The 19,859-nt window shown below is 39.9% G+C and overlaps 2 protein-coding genes across 6 annotated transcripts; one reads left to right on the top strand and one right to left on the bottom strand.

Annotated features, from left to right (window-relative positions):
* Window positions 1-2,982: 2,982 nt before the first annotated feature.
* Window positions 2,983-7,555, bottom strand: MAIP1 (matrix AAA peptidase interacting protein 1). The gene is made up of 5 exons (XM_421922.8): window positions 7,214-7,555; window positions 6,398-6,469; window positions 4,977-5,103; window positions 3,873-4,023; window positions 2,983-3,587 (listed from the first exon to the last, which is right to left on the bottom strand). Exons 1-5 carry the CDS (start codon window positions 7,532-7,534, stop codon window positions 3,509-3,511), a joined length of 750 nt encoding a protein of 249 aa, XP_421922.7. The 5' UTR covers window positions 7,535-7,555; the 3' UTR covers window positions 2,983-3,508.
* On the top strand, window positions 6,963-19,810 carry TYW5 (tRNA-yW synthesizing protein 5). Of its 5 annotated transcripts, XM_046943567.1 has the most exons (9): window positions 7,614-7,909; window positions 8,705-8,859; window positions 9,719-9,788; window positions 10,633-10,677; window positions 11,175-11,312; window positions 11,927-12,014; window positions 12,520-12,636; window positions 12,790-13,057; window positions 18,396-19,810. In XM_046943567.1, the coding sequence occupies exons 1-8, from the start codon at window positions 7,823-7,825 to the stop codon at window positions 13,044-13,046; spliced, it is 957 nt and encodes a 318-aa protein (XP_046799523.1). In that variant the 5' UTR covers window positions 7,614-7,822; the 3' UTR covers window positions 13,047-13,057; window positions 18,396-19,810.
* The last annotated feature ends 49 nt before the right edge of the window (window positions 19,811-19,859 follow it).

Here is a 19,859-nt window from a genome sequence, read left to right as displayed (position 1 = left end):
ACGCTATGGCTGACTCAGGACGAAAGCCAGTAAGAACATCAAGACTAATGTTCTTAAATCTAAATGACTTAAACAGCACTCGAATGGGAATAAGCACCTCCACCATTTTATCCTTTATCCCGCTAACACTCATTAACGTTAGCCACTTCCCAGCCGTGTAACCAAGGCCATCTACTGGTGAGTGAGATGTGCAAATTAATGGGGCTTTGTTGGCCAGAGTTAATTGACACTCGTCAAAACTTAGATACATGAATAGAAAATGTACCAGCAGCTGTTTACAGTTGAGCAGTGACAGTAACAGGAAACATGTCCATAGTTTCTGATGAATGTATAGTCTTCCCAAACCCCATATGAACCTAAAGAAGCACAATTTTACCCAGTGAGAAGGATGTGGTATTTTATATCTCACAGTTCAGTCCTAGTGCAGACACCTTGCAACCTCAATGCTCTGTGTAAAATGAATCAGTAGTGTCAGCCTGGCTAACAGGTATGGATTTTACCCTAAAACTCACTAACAAACCTAGTAACGTTGTTTTCAAGAATTACTACAGCCTGGGTGAAAAAGTCTGCAAATATTCTAGATTTGTAGTTCTGGTTTACAGTCTATGCATCCTGTACATACAATTGTCCATGAATTACAGCACCAAAAGTGGAAGTCAGAAAAGGAGATGGAAGGCAAATAAAGTACACTCAAATCCAAACATATTTCTAAAGTGAAGTCTGAGACAAAACAGCAAGAGAATTTAGGAGCAAGGACACATGCTGTGACACAGAACCCCACAATGTTCCAACGATCCCTTTCAGCACTCTTGGGGCAGTACATTCATTCTTCAATGTACACTTACTCTTTTTAAGTCAAGAACTAACCCTGGATTTACCTTTTTTCCCCCCTTATTTTTGGCAGGAAGCATAGCAAAACCCCACACAGCATGGTACATGTATTTCTTTAGAGTGTCTATTGCTTATTTGTAAATCAGGAAAATATCTCTAACAAATCACCTTCTTTAGCTCTTTTTAAAGTTTTGTAACACAAATTATTTGTATGAATTTTGGGTAAGGTGTTTGAGTGGCATCACTGGAAACTGCTTATGTAAAGATGGTATTCTTCTCCAACTTTGCCTGCAAGGATCAGAATTATGTAAAACAACCCCCCCATTTTTAGCTATGAAAACTCGTGACGATCTTTATAGTATATACCAATGCAGTCACTAGAAGTTAGCTTGAATACACTAAATCCATTTTGTACTTTAAGAGTGGTTGGAGTAGCTACATTTGGCTGGCAACGCAAAACCAGAAGGTTTGTTGTAGTTGCTGTTGTTGTTTTTATGTTGAACAACATCAAAGAGAAGTACTTCCACACCATCCAATGAATAATACTGGTAATAATGCCCTTATTGGAGATTTTCAGACAAGGAGGAAAAATTGAGAAGTTTAAGATAATTGCAGTATCTTGCAACGTTGAAACCAATGTATTCAAAATGACTAGAGATAACATTAAAGTATATATCAAAGACAGCTATAGTTGAAAGAGTGGAAAAATCCCCATAGACAACTAAAAGAATTAAAGAGCTCAAACTCAAAGACCACTGGCATTGTCCCTGTCACATTACCACTGGTCTCTATCTCAAATCTAATTAGAATACCTGTTCCATGCAGAACCAACATTCTTAACATACAACTCTAATGCAATTCATCGTAACTCAGGCAATAATAAACATTGAAAGTCCAGAGAAGTGTCTGTACTTTTTAGCAGAGTACTAAGGCAGCAAGGAAGTCTTATCATTGTAGTTCTAACATTGACTAATTCATTCTTTTTTGAAAAAGAAATGTTTACTTCAGGAACAAGAGCAATGGAACAGAGGCTACAGACAATACAACTTGCATTACAAACTCATCTCACATCATTTTCATTCATTCTGTAAGAAATACTCATCTTGCTTGACCTTAGTTGTGATCTATGAGAAAAGTGCTTTCATCAAATCCTCAATCCCTTCACATACACTCAATTTCATCTCATGTCCACAGGAAAATCTGTTCTTGACAACAAAACGAGAAGTGGTTATTCTTTGCTATGCCAAAACATGGAGAAAGTCTTAGAAAAAGAGTATCGCATTACATATATAACATGTAATATATATAAAACATGTAATATACCCCAATTCTGAAAACCAGTTTTGCCTTAAAGCAAAAGTAGGGTCGGGAAATCCAGTTCTTACGAATAAAATGGCAAGACAGACATCAGATCCTTGTAGATGTGATCAACAAAATAACTGCAACGTCCCCACCAACTAGCCAAAAGGAAACACAAGCTTCTTTAGGCGTTGTGGGTCTCTGGACAATGCATACACTGGATTACAGTCCGACTGTAACCCCCTTCTATCAAGTGACCCAGAAAAATGATTTTACATAAGGCCCTGAGCAACAACAAGCCTTTGAATAAATTAAACAGGAGATAGTTCATGCGGTAGCCCTAGAGCCAGCTTGGACAAGATGAGATGTAAAAAATGTGCTCTACACCATAGCCATGGAGAACGGCCCCAGCTGGAGCTGCTGGCAGAAAGCACCGAAGGGGAAACACAAGGTCAACCCATAGCATTTTGGAGCTGGGGCTCAATACACTCTAACTGAAAAGGAGATACTAGCAACATATGAAGGGGTCTGAACTGCTTCAGAGGTGGCCAGTACCGAAACACAGCTCCCCTCTGCACCCTGACCACCTGTGCTGTGCTTATGCCCACTACTATCTAACAACTGAATGAGAATTTTAAAAGGGATTTCTGATTTTCTGTGTCTTTATATAATGATTTGCTCATTTCTTCTACAAGCAGTTCCAACAGTTCATTCAGCCACGTTATCAGGTCCTCTTAAATTCATGTTTTAGACTGATTATTCTAAAGACAAACTTCTGGGCTTGGAACTCCCTGTGAGTTAATGAATTGAAACGAACATAGTTTTTGTTATAAAAGAAAAATCTACAATCCATTTTCCCAGTGTGATGTTAGAGAATTTTTTTATTCCAATCTCACACCAAAGTTTCCTAATCTCAAATACATTCAGTAACGACATTACCTCAAAATGAACTGTTGAAGCTAGACAACCTAAGAAGTCCATCTCACATATTATTCAGCTACATTCTGTACAGTACCTCAGGAAAAAAAAACATATGAAGGTAATTTAGAAGGGTCAGCAGCCATGAAAGTGTTGTAGTACCATTTCTTTCCTCTCAGAATACAAGAAGTCAGCATCTCCATTATACCAGCCTTTGTGAAAATGTGCCATCTAAATGCCTTGGATGAGCACTAGTACCAATTAAATCTGTACCAGCCTGTTCCGTGGAAAAGGCTTTATTGCAAAGTTTCAGCATAGTGTAAACTTCAGAAAGAATTTTGGGTAAATCACATATACAAAGTTCTTCCCTGCTTTTGGAAAAGAGGGAAAAAAATAGACCAAAACGTCTGATATTTGTAACAACAGAACATTCATAATGTAAAGATTCTGCAGAAGGCATTTATTCTAATAGCTTTGGGTGTTCAATTCGTGTAATTGTCCAGTCCGGTTTTGCTCCTTCTGTAAATTCCCTTTGGAACCTGGAAAAGACAACAAAGTAATCAAAGTGTTATTAAAATTTACTTAATCTTTAAAGAGATACTAATATCAACAAGGAAGAAATTCACAAAATAAAAACTTTATTATTCCTGTGAAGGCTCATAGAATGATGCTTATGCACCAAAGAGAAAGACATATATTAATTCTTTACATACTTTAAATACTTCATACTGCATGTTCTGCACTGACACAACACGTATGTTTTCTGTTCCAAACTAGTTTCCACATAGCTAGCCCGTGGACATACAAAGGGCGAGGAAACTTACTCATAGTTTGCTGTTAAAATATGTCTTTTTTCCTTTGTGCTTTCGTCTCCAAACACAATCTGGAAGACTTTGGTTTCACCTGGTACTTCATCAGATAGGTTAGCACCATTCAGATACCAGAAACGCATCAGGATACTAACAAACTTTCTTCCTGTTGGAAATAAAGCATAAGGTAGACTTCATGTTTCTCATCAAATGCTCCTAATCTGTTATTTAGCTCAGTTCCTACTGAGACCCAGAAAGGTAGTTGACTTCAGCCAGCAACAGAATAATAAACGATATAGCTGTTTAAAGCAGTATTCGCGTTGTTAAGCAGTAACAAAAGTACAATCAAGAGAAAGGTGTGTAATTTATGAGCTTTGCCTCATACCTCATGAGAACATATACCGTCTAACTGTATAAAAAAGTTGGTTATCACAAGGTCAAAAGCCAACTATTATCACAGTCAACATTATCAACTATAACGTAGTCATCATTATCAACTGTTCATACTAGAAAAGAAGGTACAGGAGTTAAATCTTAGAAGTGAACAGGGGAAAAAAAAATCTACCTCCAAAAGCAGGAAAAAAGCTCACTTGGTTTGAGAATCTGAAATTCTGATTCCAAGACCCACCTCAACTGTGTTTGACGAAAGACAGCATGCAATATTAATATTTAAACAAAAGAAAACTTGTTTGAGCTTAACACTAACTTAAGAAAATAACCAGTGTTCCCATGAAAACAGAATAGTAGTGAAGACAGTAAAACGTCTTTCATTATCCAGCTTTAATTATTACTCCTGGAACATACATATTTTCATTGCTAAAGCAATCAGCCTTCTGCATAGAGGATAGTCACTGCTCAAGTGGTTTGAGATTAAGGGCTAACAACAGAAAGTTGAAATTATAAAAGAGGAATGAACAAAACCTACACAGAATTCAGAACAGTACCATAATTTACTAACAGAATTGGGTTCTGGTTTAAAAGGAAATTAGGGAACTATAAACAGATGAAGTACAAGCAAAAGAACAAGGAATGAAAAAAAATTAAAAACCCCACTCATACAGAGAGCAAAGCCAGGAAAAAGACCACCCATTGAGGGAATGTTTTAGAATTGCAACATACCATCATCATCATAGTAAATGCGAACATCTCCTTCTGTTGTGTACATGATTGCATCCATGTCAGCTGCTAAAGCATCCCTGTGGTTCTCAGAGAGTGAAGAAATCTTTTCCTTCAACATCTGAAGTACCTAAGTTCAGAAAAACTCATGCTTAGCTCTTCATTAGAAAGCTGAAGTAGCAACCTTATCTATAACAGTTAATAAAATGGGTTATATTGCTAAAACATTTGTTTAACATTGTAAAACATACAGCAAGAGTGAGCAAAGCACTGGGCACTCCCAAGCCCTAGTTAACTGTACTAAACAAGATCCATTAACATTCAGGTTCATGAAAATGTTTAGAAAATACACAGTCAAAGCAGAAGTTGCATAGCAATGCATCTAAGTCCAGAAAATGCAAGTTAAGTTTGCTTCCACAATGATACTTACATCCTGCCTTTGCACTGCTGACTTCGCTATATGCATATTCTTTACGTTTTGATTCAACCATTTCTCAGTTCTCACCAATTTCTTTGTAAATCAGTTCCATTACCACTAATGGCATTTAACTTTGCCATTTCAGGATCCACATTCCCACTGGAAAATGTTTAGAGATTTGCCAATCAGTAAAGAGTGGAAAACCATTCCTTTAGGACTTAACTTACAGATCACACTCAGTCGTAGCTTTTGAGCATCCTAAGATGTACACAACTGTGTTACCTAGAAAGGCTGTGGTGCACTAGCTGAACAGAAGCATCACCTCAAGCACCACAAAAGGAGGCATCACAAGGAAAGATGAAGTCATGCAGAACGTCTTTAACTCATATTCAGTTTTTAATCCTAACTTGAATTGCCACTTTTGAAAAACAAATTCAGAGGTTGCACGGAAGTCAGAGCACCTTTACCAGAAGACATTAGCTTCGACTGCATGGCAAGTACGAATTTCACTGGCCAGAGCAAGACAGTGGTGTGGTATCAGTCTTGGTCCCTGCACACTCTGACCATGAGCTACCCCAATCACCTGAAGAATTTAAGATGAGCAGAGAAAAAAGATGCTTCTTCAAAACATCTGTAAGAAAAAAATCACAATCTACAGCTAACTCTGCTCAGAGAGGAGGTAAGACCGTCCAGCAGGGAGGCACTATAACTGTACCAAAAATTCTGTATCAGAGCCATTGGTGACAACAGAACAAACCAAGCTGAAATCCAGGAACAAGAGATACAGCCCTGAAACATCTCCTCCTCCTGACTGATGCATACGTTACCTCTGTCCTCAGGGAAGGCCAAGACAACTTCAGCAATCTGAAACTCATAAATGACAGGTACACCAGAAATCCTTTTGGAACTGGTCCCTATGCTTAGTGGCAAGAACATTTTCTTCTATCATAATTTTACTTCATAATAGAAAACATCAGCTGGCAGAATTAGAGATGGAAGTATTTACCTCTGCTGAAACCAGGCCCTCCAGCAAGTCAAGTTTACGCTGAGACAGCAGCTGTGAAACAACGGAAAAGGCCTACAGAAATAAAAGAGAAATATACAAATAAATAATTTTGGGTTTTCTTACTCTGGACAAATACGTTGTTATACGATAAGCTACCTAAACATTGTGTGATTTAAGACTTCAGCCTTTGCAAGGTATGTCACCATCTGAACGAAACTCCTCCAGCATTAAAAAAGTGATTCTATTAACTGATAAAAGCCTAAGAGTTCTTCCCATTCTCATTTAAAGCACATCAGTTTTGGTAACAGGCAAACGAGTGCCTTTCTGTGAAAATATCACAATGGCCTACAGCTGTTTTTACCCTTTTTTGAGTAATTCAAACGATCCATATCTTTCTATGTTCCCTTCCCTCACTGCCCCCTTGCCCATCCCCTTCCCAAGCCACCTCTCGGTCCCAATCAAAACAGATGCTCAGGGCTATAAAAATTCGGTTTTGAATCTGCTGTAGTCCCTAAACCTTGGAGGCACACAGCCTCCCATCTCCCCGAGTTCTGTAGGCAGCGTCACACGCGCTAGCACTTCAACGTATTCGAACGGTGCTCACGTGAAATGCTGACAGCGTGCTTTAGGCTTTACCGCACATTAAAAATAACGAGAAAAGAAGGGCAAAGTAAACAGCGTTCTGCACACGCCGCAAACAGCCTGGCGTGCTTCTGCCCGGCTTTATCTCGGGTTCCCAGGCACTTTAACACAACGCCCCGTTCTCTGCTGCTGTTTAATTAACCCGGAGCCCCCAGCCGCCGCGGCGGGCCCCACCTGCTTGGCGCCGCGCGTGAACTCCTCGATGCTGAACTCCGAGTCGAAGTAGAGGCGGATGAGCAGGTAGTAGAAGCGGGTGCGGAGCCACGCCAGGGGGTTGGTGATGCGCACCACCACCACCCGCCGCTGCGGCCCCTCTCCCTCCGGCCCCTGCGGACCGCTGCTGGCGAAGCGCGCGGGGGGTAGCGCGGAGAGGGGGCCCGGCAGCGGCGGGGCCGGGACGCACGCTGCGAGCGGGGCTGCGCGGGCCGCCCCCGGCGCCAGGAGCGCGCCCGCCAGCCACCGGGCACGCCGGGGAGCAGCGCGCAGCGCCATCATGGCGGCGGTGCGCCCCGGCACGTCCGCGCGGGCGCCGCTCCGCCGGAAACGCAGCCTGCGCCTCCGGTTCCGCCGTGCCGGGGAGGGACGCGGAGCCGCGATTCCGGGCCGCACCGGATCGCCGTGCCGTCCGTCGCCTCCCCGCAGAGCCGACCTCCCGGAGCGGGAGAGAGGGCCCCATCTCCCGGCCGTCGCCCGGCGGCAAGAGTCGGGGAACGCTTCCGCTCGGTTCTCCTTTCTCGGCGGAGCGGCGGACGACGGCCGTGGCGGGGCCGCGGGGGGGCGGCCATGGAGCGGCGCGAGCAGCCTGCGGTGCAGGTGCCGAGCCTGGACGGCGTGACGCGAGAGCGCTTCCTGCGGGACGTCTATCCCCGGGTACGGGCACGGCGGGAGGGGGGTGCCGGGGCTGCGGCGGGGGTTCCGGCGAGGCCTCAGTCAGCAGGCGTCGTACGGCCCTCCTGAAGAGGGATGCCTGAGTTAGCGCTGTCCTGCGTTGCTGCAGAGCTCTGACACACCACTGGTGGTTGCATTTTATTTATCGCTGGTTATAAACTGTGCGATTGCTTTCTGTTATTTTGTCACCACGAATCTTTCTTTCCTTTCCCTTTCCCTTTTTTCCTTTCTGAGGTTCTGACTGAATGGAAAAGACCCTTTCTATTGGGCTCCGTGTGTATGACGGACCAAACCTATTTGTGGGTGTCAGCACCAAGGAGCGTCAGCATGGGGGGGAAGAGTTGCTTGCAAACATATCCCTGTACTACAGCTCGCAGTCCGTACCTCCAATACACGAGAATTTAGTCCAGCCACATTCCTCAGTGGTCCGAGGATGCACCGGCTGTTAATGCTGTTGTTGCCTCTCCATAACCTTCCTTATCCAGCTGGAAAGAGGAAACAGTAACTACAGAAGCAGTCCCGTGATCTCCCACATTTTGCCGAACGTTGAGCATTCACATTGTTCAGTTGCAAGCAGTTCATTTGTGACACTGTGGTGCAGGTCCTGATACTCACAGCTGTCCATGTGTAATTAGTTTATCTAACACCACGTTGGAGCAAGACAGTTTTCTTCCCAGATTTCAGGTGTGAATTTGAAACAATAATTCTGTTCCCCCCCACCACCACTGGATGCAAATATCATTCTCTGCTAATGTTTCTCTTTCTCTCCCTCCTTAGAGAGAGCCCGTTGTGCTGAAAGGAATGGAGCTGGGCCCTTGCACAACCAAATGGACAGTAGATTACCTGAGCCAAGCCGCAGGATCTAAGGAAGTCAAGATCCATGTTTCTGCAGTACCACAGATGGATTTCCTCAGTAAGAACTTTGTGTATAGGTACTTCCATCCCAAATCTCTTGTATTTAGAGGCAGATGTTTGTCACTTTCAGAAGCAATTGTGAAAACTTGAAATGATGTAGAACTAAATAAGTAGAATTAAAATAAAATAAGTAGAACTAAAAACAAAACAAACTAAACTAGTTTGAAGAACTAAAAAAAGAACTAAAAGAACTAAAGAACTAAAGAACTAAAGAACTAAAAGAACTAAAACAAACAAAAAAAAAAAACCCAACACCAAAGTCTTAATGTGAAGTTTCCCAATTTAAAACTGATGCCAATGTTACTGCAGTCCCATTGTAAGCTTCACACTGCTGCCTTGTCTTTGTATTCGTTCTGGAAGTGCAGAAGTGTGAAAGTTCTGCTGTTTTGGCTTTGTGAGCAGGTTCACCACAGCTCAGAGCAGTGCTGGTGCTGGTGTAGCGTAGGGGATGGGGAGATGGTGGTCAGCAAGGGCAGCACCAGTATGCTTCACTTTAATCTGTTCCGGAGCTGTGCTCTCACTTTTCTGCAGTATATTTGTAAGTGGGCAGGATACAAATGTTCAACCAAAGTCAGAACTTGTTTTTTTTCTTGTTCACTTCAGCAGCTCTTGGATTTGCTCGCTGGGGTCTATACTGGGGACAGTTTACTAAAGCAGAGAAGTTTGTCAGTGCAGGATTTCTGTCTCAGTAGAACTCTTCAAACATTTGCTGCAACTACTGGTCAGTCACTATGTTAAATAATATAAATTAATTTAAAAAAGCATGTTGCACTTTCAGTTACACTAGATTTGGTGAGAAAGCTTATGATTTTAAGCCTTGCGTTTAGATCATGTCTTGTTATGTTGATTGTATGAATTTCTGTGCTTATATTTCAGAACTCTGCCTTTTGATGTATTTGTACGAAGGGCAGCTGAAGTCAAACATAAAGACTACTTTCTTTCGGAGGTAACTTCCTTGGTGTCGCGGATTCTTCTCTCAGTTTTGTACTTGGAGGAGAAAAATAATTGTAATTTAAAGTCTTAGTCCACCAAAGCACTGAATTTTAGAGTTAACCGTTTTGTGTGGCTTGGAGCCAAGGGAATAACGTGAGGGAAAAGAATTCTTTCCGTGCCAATTGTTGTGTGTGTGTACAGTATGGTTAACTTCAGTGGTCCTCTTTCTGCTATCAAAACCTCACTGACATCAGCAAAAGTTCCAGCAAGAAATTGAGAGATCTAACCTTGCTTTAAAATACTTGTGTACTTCAGATGTTTTATAAGAAAACATGAAGACGTGTGAGTTTGATTACATCTGTTGTCAAAATACAAATACAGATGTATTGTAATAAATTTTTTGAGTAGCGAACTCATGGCAATCTTTCTGCAATGATGTTCAAATTGGATTTTTCAGATAATTATAATTAGCAAGCAAACAGTTCTAAATGCAAATTTGCTTTTCACTGTTTATGCTACATAGGATGCCATATGATTTGAAGCCAATTGAAATAGCTTCCCACATCAGTGTTCTGAAGAATGCAAGTTATAATCTGCACTTCCTTTGAATTCAGTAAAAGCAATTCTGAAGCAGCTGACAAGTCTCCCACTTCACTCCTCACCTAATTTACATTTCCCATTTGTTGAGATGAACAGCAGGGAGCAGTAAAGTATAACAAAGTAGCTGAATTTGTGAATCTGGTTGTATAATATTTTAATGCAGCTCTACATTAGATTAATGAAAAAAATGTAAGCTCTTAAGTGTATTTCTAATTTGTATTAAAACCAGAGCAATTATTTTTGTGCTTTATCTACAGGATGAGAAGTACTATTTGCGATCAGTGGGTGAAGATGTTAGGAAGGTGAGTTACTTGAGGCTGCAGTTCTAATATTGTGAAGCAGCAATTCTGTAGTCATCTGGCTGCGTGGTATAGGTATAAAACTTGTTCATGGTCACTTGGTCTAGGAATCTGGGTGGATTTACATCAGGATATTTAAACCTAGGGGTCCAAAATAGTTGCTGTTATGAGAACTTGGCTGATCATTGAAGAATATACCCTTTATATTCTATTCTCTAGCCATTGCTGTAATCTAATATAAAAGGATTTCTGGTGATCACTTCTTCAGTGTGATTTCTAGCAGTCATGGTTCACAGCAGTTCTGTCTGGTTTTGTTACCATTGGTGACCAAGTCTGAGCTGAAAGAATGACAAGTGAAAAGTGTTGTTTTCTGAAGTTATTTGCTAATGCTGAATGAAGTTCTGGCCCTGTGTTCCATGTGACAGGAAAAGATACTAAGGTGCCACGTTATTTTAGCATGCATAAATGATTCTCTGAGAGTTTTGTCCTCTTTTATTCAGGATATTGCAGATATCAGAAAACAGTTTCCTGTTTTGGCAGAAGATGTTCAGATTCCGGAGTATTTTGAGAAGGAACAGTTTTTCTCTAGTGTCTTTCGCATCAGCTCAGCAGGATTACAGCTATGGACCCATTATGATGTAGGTAATAATATGGTTAGCATCAGATGTTGCAGATGGCATTGTGGGGTTGGGATATTAAGTTACAAATCTCTGTTGACAAGGTTCTGTTAATGACAAACTTCTCATAGGTAACTGTGTGATGATTTGGGCAGTCTGTTGCTGCAGTGCGGTAGATTCCAAATAAGATGCTCCTCTGACATCATGCAGTGCAATTCCAAATAAATGTGTTTGTAAGAAAAATAGGTTTTTGCGATGTAAATAAGGATTTAAAAAATCTCTATCTGTAGAAACTCAGCACAATGTGGTTGAGGTAATACTGAAGAAGAACTCAACATGTATTTTGCATTATATTTTGCTGTTTTACATATCCAAAGAGTGGTGTGCCTTGTGTTTTAAGATGGAAGAACTTGATTCCTGTCCAAGGGGAAAAAAGTAAAGTTGCTGGAAAGCAATGTTGTTTTTTTCAAATGCAGTATTTTTAAACAATCTGCAGCTAAGGGATAAGGTTGCTCATATTCTGAAGTTTTTTAGATTAACTATGTGGAAACTTTTAGCTAGTTCTTAATATATGAGGGATTTAATGATCTTCATTCTTAACGTCTGGCTGACATCACTTACTATGCTCATTTCAGGTAATGGATAACTTCTTAATCCAAGTAACGGGTAGAAAACGAGTTGTTCTGTATAGTCCTCGAGATGTACCATATTTATATTTATCAGGTATGTATGCCACGCACATCTCATTCAGAGTTTGATGATCATAGTTGCCCATCCAGTTCATAAGTGTTGCACTGTAGGAAAGCAATCTGTAACCGATAACTTTAATTGTAAGAAGTGATTTGGTCCCTCTGATGCAGTTTGCTTTGGTCAAAGCTAAGAATTTTAGTGAAGCAAGGTAGGAAATCTGCAAATGAGTGCTGCAGCTTTGCTTGGTTCTGTCTTCACCACTTAACTGTGGAGTACTGTGCTCTGCCCAGTTTTGAAATGATGTTATATATGTCAGTGAAAGTGTCTTTTAGTGTTAATAAGGTTGTGGTTGCAGGAGAAATACAGAAAACAAGAGAATATTCATCTTCAGTAAATGAGGGGTGCCAACAGATTTGCCTGGCTTTTAGATGAGTTACAGAACAATAAACAATACTAAACTGGACTCAAGAACTGCCCTTTCCAGCAGTGTATTAATGCTTTGTTTCTGCTTATTCATTACTTCTGAAAATTTCCCTAGGTACCAAATCAGAGGTGCTAGATGTTGATAACCCAGACTTTGAGAAATACCCACTTTTTGCAAAAGCCAAGCGCTATCAGTGTTATCTGGAAGCAGGAGATGTGTTATTTATTCCAGGTAAGTAACAAATAGTTCCTGCCTGTGATACAGTAAATACAGTAGTGGAGGCTTTTCCTTAGGTAGAATTAGTTTGGGTGATTCTGACACTTGTCATGAGTAACAGGGAAGTTTTAGATTGCAATTTTCATTTCAGACATTTTTCTTTCACAGCAATGTGGTTTCACAATGTAATTTCTGAGGAATTTGGAGTGGCACTGAATGTCTTCTGGAAACACCTTCCTGCTGAGTGCTATGATAAGAGTGACACTTATGGAAATAAAGATCCCACAGCAGCCTCTAGGGCTATACAGATCTTGGACAGGGCCTTGAAAACACTTGAAGAACTACCTGAAGAATACAGGGATTTCTATGCTCGAAGAATGGTGTTACGGATCCAAGAAAAAGCCTATAGGAATGATAATGGATAAAATAACGCATTGTAAGTCACGCTCTCCTGTGGAAGTAGAGAACTATGTGTTAATACAGGAACTGTCCACGTGTACACAAATAAGCTTTCTGTAAGGATAAAAAGCAATGTTGATAAACCTTCTTATACACAACTGTTGACCTTGTAGAATGTTTTGTTTTTCCTTATGTGGCGTGCCCAATCCCTTTTCTGCAATGAGGTACGTATCTGCAGTGCCTGTACTTCTAAATCTACTTTTTTGAAATTATTTACGTACATTTTTCTGAAAGAAAGTTTTGGTATCTGGACAGATCGAGCAGAATGTACGCTTAGAAATAACTGCACGTCTTCCTGAATGCCTCCTTCTTTATACGAAAGTTTAGGAAAGCTGTAGATATTTCTATGGGGTTCAAAAGGGCCATTGGTGGTAATGATGATCGTTTCTTTGAGTCAGTCAGCCTACGTGGGGAGCTTCTGCTCCCTCTTGTGGTGAAACTCCAGAGCATAATTTGAGGCTGAGCTGGGAATAGTGCAGCAGCTTGACCACAAGGTAGATGATGTATCCCTTTCCAAGCGGAGTGAGGCATTATGCAGGAAACACTGTTGCAACCACAGTCACTGCCTCAGTGCAATTAGGCAGCACTTCTGCTTCTGCAGCTGCAAAGTATTTGCAAATAACCTTCCCACAAATCCATTAATCTGCAGCAGGAAAATCTGAAATGAAGATCATAATGCTGGAGGAGATATAGAGTCCGCTGGGAGCAGTATCTGAGATGCATTATGTTATAATATGAAAGGAAGCTGCAATGTATCATTTGCAGGTGATATTTTTGGCAGCCAAAAACATCTGTGCTTACAGAAGCCATGTAGAATGAAGGTGGGCATGTCACAGAAAGGGTTTCTGTTGCCCTTTGAAAACTCTGTTACTCGAGCAGTTTGGGGGATGCAGTATGTATCTGACATCCAGGTCAGTCTATAACTTCCAGCAGTGGGGCTATTTTCTGGAGAATGGTATCTTTTCAAAACCTCTTAGACTAGATACGTAGGGCTAATAAAGCACTGAAAAACAAAACAAAACAAAACAAAAAAAACTCTCCAGAGTAGCAGGGGCTTGCTACACTGTGCCCATTCTTTCTCTAAACCTATTCTTCTTGGCAGTTTAACACAGCGGAAAATAGCCTGCTGCCATGTGAATGGGCACTCAGCCATCGGAATGAATAGACATGAATTGACTCAGTCAAGCGATTCTGATGGGCATCATTGTGCACTTTGTGGGTAGAATTTAAATCTAGAATCACAAACAGGTCTGTCGAATTTTTTTCTGCAATTAAAGGATTGCTTGTACAATACTGCTTAGATGGAACCTATGTCTGTTAGGCTGGGAAAGCCTCTTGGCTTTGGTGAAGTTGTAATGTCAAGGGCAACACATGTATTATTTTTGTATGTTAGGAGTAAATGAAAAGGCTCAAAGAGCCTGCAGGATACAGAAAGCTGTTCCAGCATTGTGTCTTTGCAGCTCTGTTAACTCTGTCAACAGCTTCTCATCATGCTAGTACAGAGGAAGTACTGTGCTGATCCCTTATTCTACCACTTCTTGATTCTCTGTTGCCAAAAGAGAGGCATGAACTAGCCTGGTGTTCTCAGGCCATCTCAACACTCAGGTATAAATAAGAAAACTCTGTTCTTCAGATGTAGTTACTAATGTGGAGGCAGCCCAGCAGAAAAGCTGCAACAATTCACTTGCTGGGCCAGTGTGAAGCTTGGACTGGAAAATACATATTTGGCTGGGCAGAGATAATCATGAATTAAATGTCAGCCAAGAGCTACAGGAAGTGCAGCTACTTCTGCTTCATATTACCACCTTTAATTTTATTTTTATATGACAGCAAATGAGGTCATCTCACTGTGACTATCAGCCAGTGGTAACTCAGTCCTGCTCGTGCCTCTCTTCCAGTGTGCTATGAGAAATGTGGGTGAGGATAGTTTTGTTTCCCTCCTCTGGACCCTTCTTGTTTTCACATCTCTGAGAAGATAGCCAGTAAATCCCTAGTGATGTAAGCGTGTATTTGAGAAAGACAAACAAATAGTATTCCATGCCCATCAGTGAGAAGATCAACACAACAGTTATTTTGTCAGTATCATCCATTTTTTTCCCCTTTGAACTAGTTTTTTGCATTTCTTAAACAATTCATATAAAACACTTTGCTCTGAAATGCTGTTAAATTCGAAACCAAGCAGTTTAAGTGTATTTTCTTAATCTGAGCATAGTGTGTCTGGTGACAAAAATATTGAAGTTAGTGTTCAGAAATAAAGTATTAAAAAAAAAACAAAACTAAAAAAAACCTCGGTGCTTTCTAACCACTGTGGAAGATGTTATGAAGTAAGCAGTAGTGATGAGTGAATGGTGAAAGTATTAAAGAAATAATGTCCAGCTAACACAGGAGAGAATACATGTAGCCACAGTGAAAATCAATGACTAAAATAACATATTAGAGCCACTAATGTTCTGTGGAAGTTTGTCCTTTAGGGAGCTACAGCAAAATGGGATCCTTCCACAGTAAAACACATGAAGTTGTGGCAGTTATAACTGCAGACAATCTTAGACATTCAAAACAGTCATTCCTAGCAGTGCACATAACAGGCCAGTTAGCTGACGCAGACTGCTCTGGACAAAATACTTACAGTATCTGTAGTCAGTAGTAACCAAATTTTTAGTGAAGTTTGAACTAATGCTTTTAGAACGTAATCAAGTTCATGGCAACAAAATAGCTGGAAAAAATACTTACCCTTGATTGTATGAAGTATCAAGGATGACACACAACTTCAGAAGAAACACTTATGCATTTTCTTAATGTTTCTGGTAGTAAGAATCAAATGCCAAAACTGATGTCAAAATATTCTTTTAGCATCAAGATTCTGCCCATCGCATGCATGCTGAAGATTTGATGCACCTCACTAGACAACATGGTTCTCTCCAGGAGTGTTATAGTTTATGTTAAATGCCTAATTTAAGAAGACTAGGCTTGATCACAAAGCATCAGAAATATTTGCAATTGCTTTCAAATATGCAGGATGAAACTATTTGCCTCATTCACATAGTTAGACTGACAATGAGTCTATTAACTTGACAAAGGCAACGACAGTAGTAAAAGTTATATTATGTATATATTACATATATATCTGTGTATTACTTTACAGCTTTAAAAGATTCTTTTCTACTCTGGCCAATATCTCTCTCTGAGCACATATGCTCAGAGATAGTAACTTCTATAATAAATTCTCTATAGTCTAATCTCATTCCATAACCAAAGACTCTAGTGTTACTAAAAGAATTGTTATGTGTTGATTTTTGACATTTTTAAAAAATATATTTTATTTGGGCTTGAATCAGACTGTAGCACCAGGGACTGATTCTGATCTCTGTAGGTATGAAATTCTGAGAGCAATTATCTCTTTATTTGGTGATTGCTACGAGAACCAAGAGCCAATTGAAAAGATTAAAAGAACTGCTCAACCATGGAAAATGAGCAGCTCCACATGTGATGCTGTGTTTGGCCAAAAATGCTCAGAAGCTACTGCTTGTGGTAGATCACAGCAATGTACAATTTCTGCTGTGAAAGCACTCACATTTCAGATGTCAAGCAGTTCACAAATTGCCTAAAACTTCCATCACAAAACTCAACGCAGTTCTAAAGAAGACAAATGAGAAAGAACTACACAGATGTTCTGTAAGGGATGCAAGTTTCACCTGACGTCAGGCTAGAGTATTCTTCAGTAGCTGAAGGCTGTTGTGGGACATGTGAAGCAGCACTTTCACTAGAAACAACTCAGCTCTGAAGTGCCAACTCTAACAGAGGAAACAAACAACCCTGATTAACAGTGCTCTTTGAAAGCCCACTGAAAATGGAAAAATTTATAAAAGTTTACATGAAAATTGGAGTAATAGCATTCTGCTGCTTTACAAATACATTAGATGCTTATACACATTTAGAAAAAAAAATTCCCCTTTGTTCCAGCAGATTATTATTATTATTTGATCATTTGCTTTAAAAGAATCTGGCACTTCCCGAGTCACAAGAAACAAGCATAAGGAAACCGTAAGGACAGGAAACTACTAGGGAGCCATCAATATTTTAGAACCTAAAGTACTCTAAGCAAAATGCCTGCCTTACTCAGTTTTTCCACGGTGAACCTTAGTGATGTGGAGCAGCCAGTACTGTGTAAATCTTCATGGGTTGTTTTTTTCTTTTTCTTTCTTTTTTTTTTTGTCAGCAGAAGGAGTGAAATATGCTATGTCAATGCTGCTAAAATGAGCTCAGTCAGGAGTGTCTGTCTGGCATTGGGAAAAGCAGTATGTCTCCTCCACACAGGTGTTATATGTACTCACACTACTTGCTTACTTCATATTATTTTTTGGAGTTGAGAACAGACATCTTGGTCCCTAACAGATTTAAGAGACCAGTAAGATCAATTGAAAGCCAGCCTTGGTCTCAAGATTATCATCAGCAATATTTACATGTGACTAAATATCTGCCAAGTTATGAGTATTCAAAGTAACATGATTTTTTTTTTTCTTCCTTCAATCTACCTTCTTTACATAAATGAAATTAGATTTCAATACAAGATTGCAAAGATTTTGAAGAAGTAACACCAAAACATGATTTGAAGAGGCTGTCCCCTGCAGATTGCAGTCTGAGATGAGCTTTTGCTTTTTGTTTTGTACAGGGACACCCCACACAAAATTTACATTTGTAGATTCTGCTAGGCAGTACCTAAAAATATGGCTCACAAGAGAGCACAGAGATTAGCAGCTATGTTGCTACAGGAAGGGTTGCAAGGCTCTTGGCTTCCATGGTACAAGAAATCCAAAGCACTGCTCAACGCAGGTTTCATGCTAAAGCAACTACAGCAGCATAGAATCACCAAAGTTAGAAAAGACCTCTAAGACTGTCCAGGCCAACTGTCCACCTGTCACCAACATTTCTCACTAAACCTCAGTACAATGTCTATGCTGGTTACTACTCAATGTAGCTTATCAGCTACAGAGTACATTGCCACATATCCTGTATTAAAACATACACGGCACTATAGATTATTTCAGTGTTATTCAGAAGCAGTACAACAAATACCTCAAGCTACAGTCATGATTAATATATTGTAGTTGTGCCAGTACCGTATGTAAACTCAGTAAAAACAATAGAAAACCACTTGAGTCATCTGTAATTTTTCACGAAACCTGTCTTCCAGCTTTCCAGTATTTTTTTTAATCATTGTTATTGCAGAATCACATTTACAAAACAGCTTAAGTTACTTGGATAGAGAATATTATACAAGTCCAAAGTATTCTTATAATTTAATGAATTATTTGAAGGAGTCCAGACATGGGAGAATTATCCTCAGAAGTACAAAATTCAGGATCAACAAGACCACCTGACGGGGGTGAGATGGACATCAGCAAAGGCAGAAAGAGGAAAGGTAATCAACTTCTGAAAAAGTTCAATGATATCTTGCAGAATTTGATTTTACCCACATCTTTCCTGCTGTGTTTCGATGGGATACCAGATTAGTCAATTCAGTCTCTTTTTAATGGACTTTCAGTTATTTTGTTTATTTGACAGATACCTGCTTTGAGACCTTAGAACCAGATCTCAAGAAACAGTGGACATATACCATTCCACTGTTGCACTGAGCACATACGAAAAATAAGACCCTAGTATAATTTAAGATATACACTTAAAGTAAATGGATGGGTACGGTATAAACTCAGTACATCAACTTACAGTCTCTAAGACAGGATAAATAGCTTCACTCCACACAGATAGCAAAGTAACTTTAGCTGAGGAAGGACAACGTTGTTAGAAGCACCATAAGAGGGAGAGGGGAAAAAAAGTGACTTTTCTTTCTTTTAATAGCTCAAAAAGACTCTTCTGGGAAAACTTAGGTGCATGATCAGATGCAATCACATTTATCCATGAATATCCACAGTAATAACGTCCTAACTCCTGAAGTGACTTTGCAATAATTTCTATGACTATTTAAATACATGTCACTTCTATTAGTTATCTCTGTATCAGCAATAATGTGAATTTAGCAAGCTAGAACAGCTTTCTATAAAGTGCTAGTGCTAAGTCACATAAGGAGGCAGAAAGATGTTATCACTGGGAGAACAAAAGATTTCAGTAACATTTTAAGACTTGGACCCTCAATCACCTTTCAAAATTTGGGTCCAATTCATTACAGAAGCACCTACAGAAATGCAACTAAATTAACCCTCGGTAGGAAAAAAGTTAGCTAAGTTTCTAGTATTTAAGATGCACTCAAAATAGAATCATTTATGTGATGTGTGATCTGGACAATTTCACAGAACTGAGCACTGTCTTAAAGGGATTTTTAAGAGCTGTGACTTAAAGCATATTAGGATTCCTCAAAATCTTTAGAATGTCTTTCCTATTGTCCAAGAAACAAACAAGTAACATGAAGGATACCAGCTATTATGTACCTGGTTGCACTAAGGACAGTGTAGCATTCCTTACTCCACTCAAAAATATAAGTGTAAGCAAGCATGAAAGTCACTCAACTTTAGGCATTTACATCTAGGCATATTGAAAATCTGCCTTTACAGTTAACCTCAAGAAACACCCACATACAAACTATGACCCATTTCATCCTAACATAGAAATGTTCACATCCTTGGGTACTTCACAGCAGCTTTCCTATGTATGCAAGTTTCCAGGAAGCTCTTTTAGAATTATGGATGCCAACTATGCTAATACAAAGCCTGCTCTGAAAAAAAAAGATGCTTTCAAATAAATCACTTTTTAAACTAGGTCACCAC

This window comes from Gallus gallus, chromosome 7 (assembly GCF_016699485.2).
Source record: "Gallus gallus isolate bGalGal1 chromosome 7, bGalGal1.mat.broiler.GRCg7b, whole genome shotgun sequence".
Classification (NCBI taxonomy): domain Eukaryota; kingdom Metazoa; phylum Chordata; class Aves; order Galliformes; family Phasianidae; genus Gallus; species Gallus gallus.
Note: the sequence above shows the minus strand (reverse complement) of the source record. Positions and strands in the feature narration are given on the sequence as shown.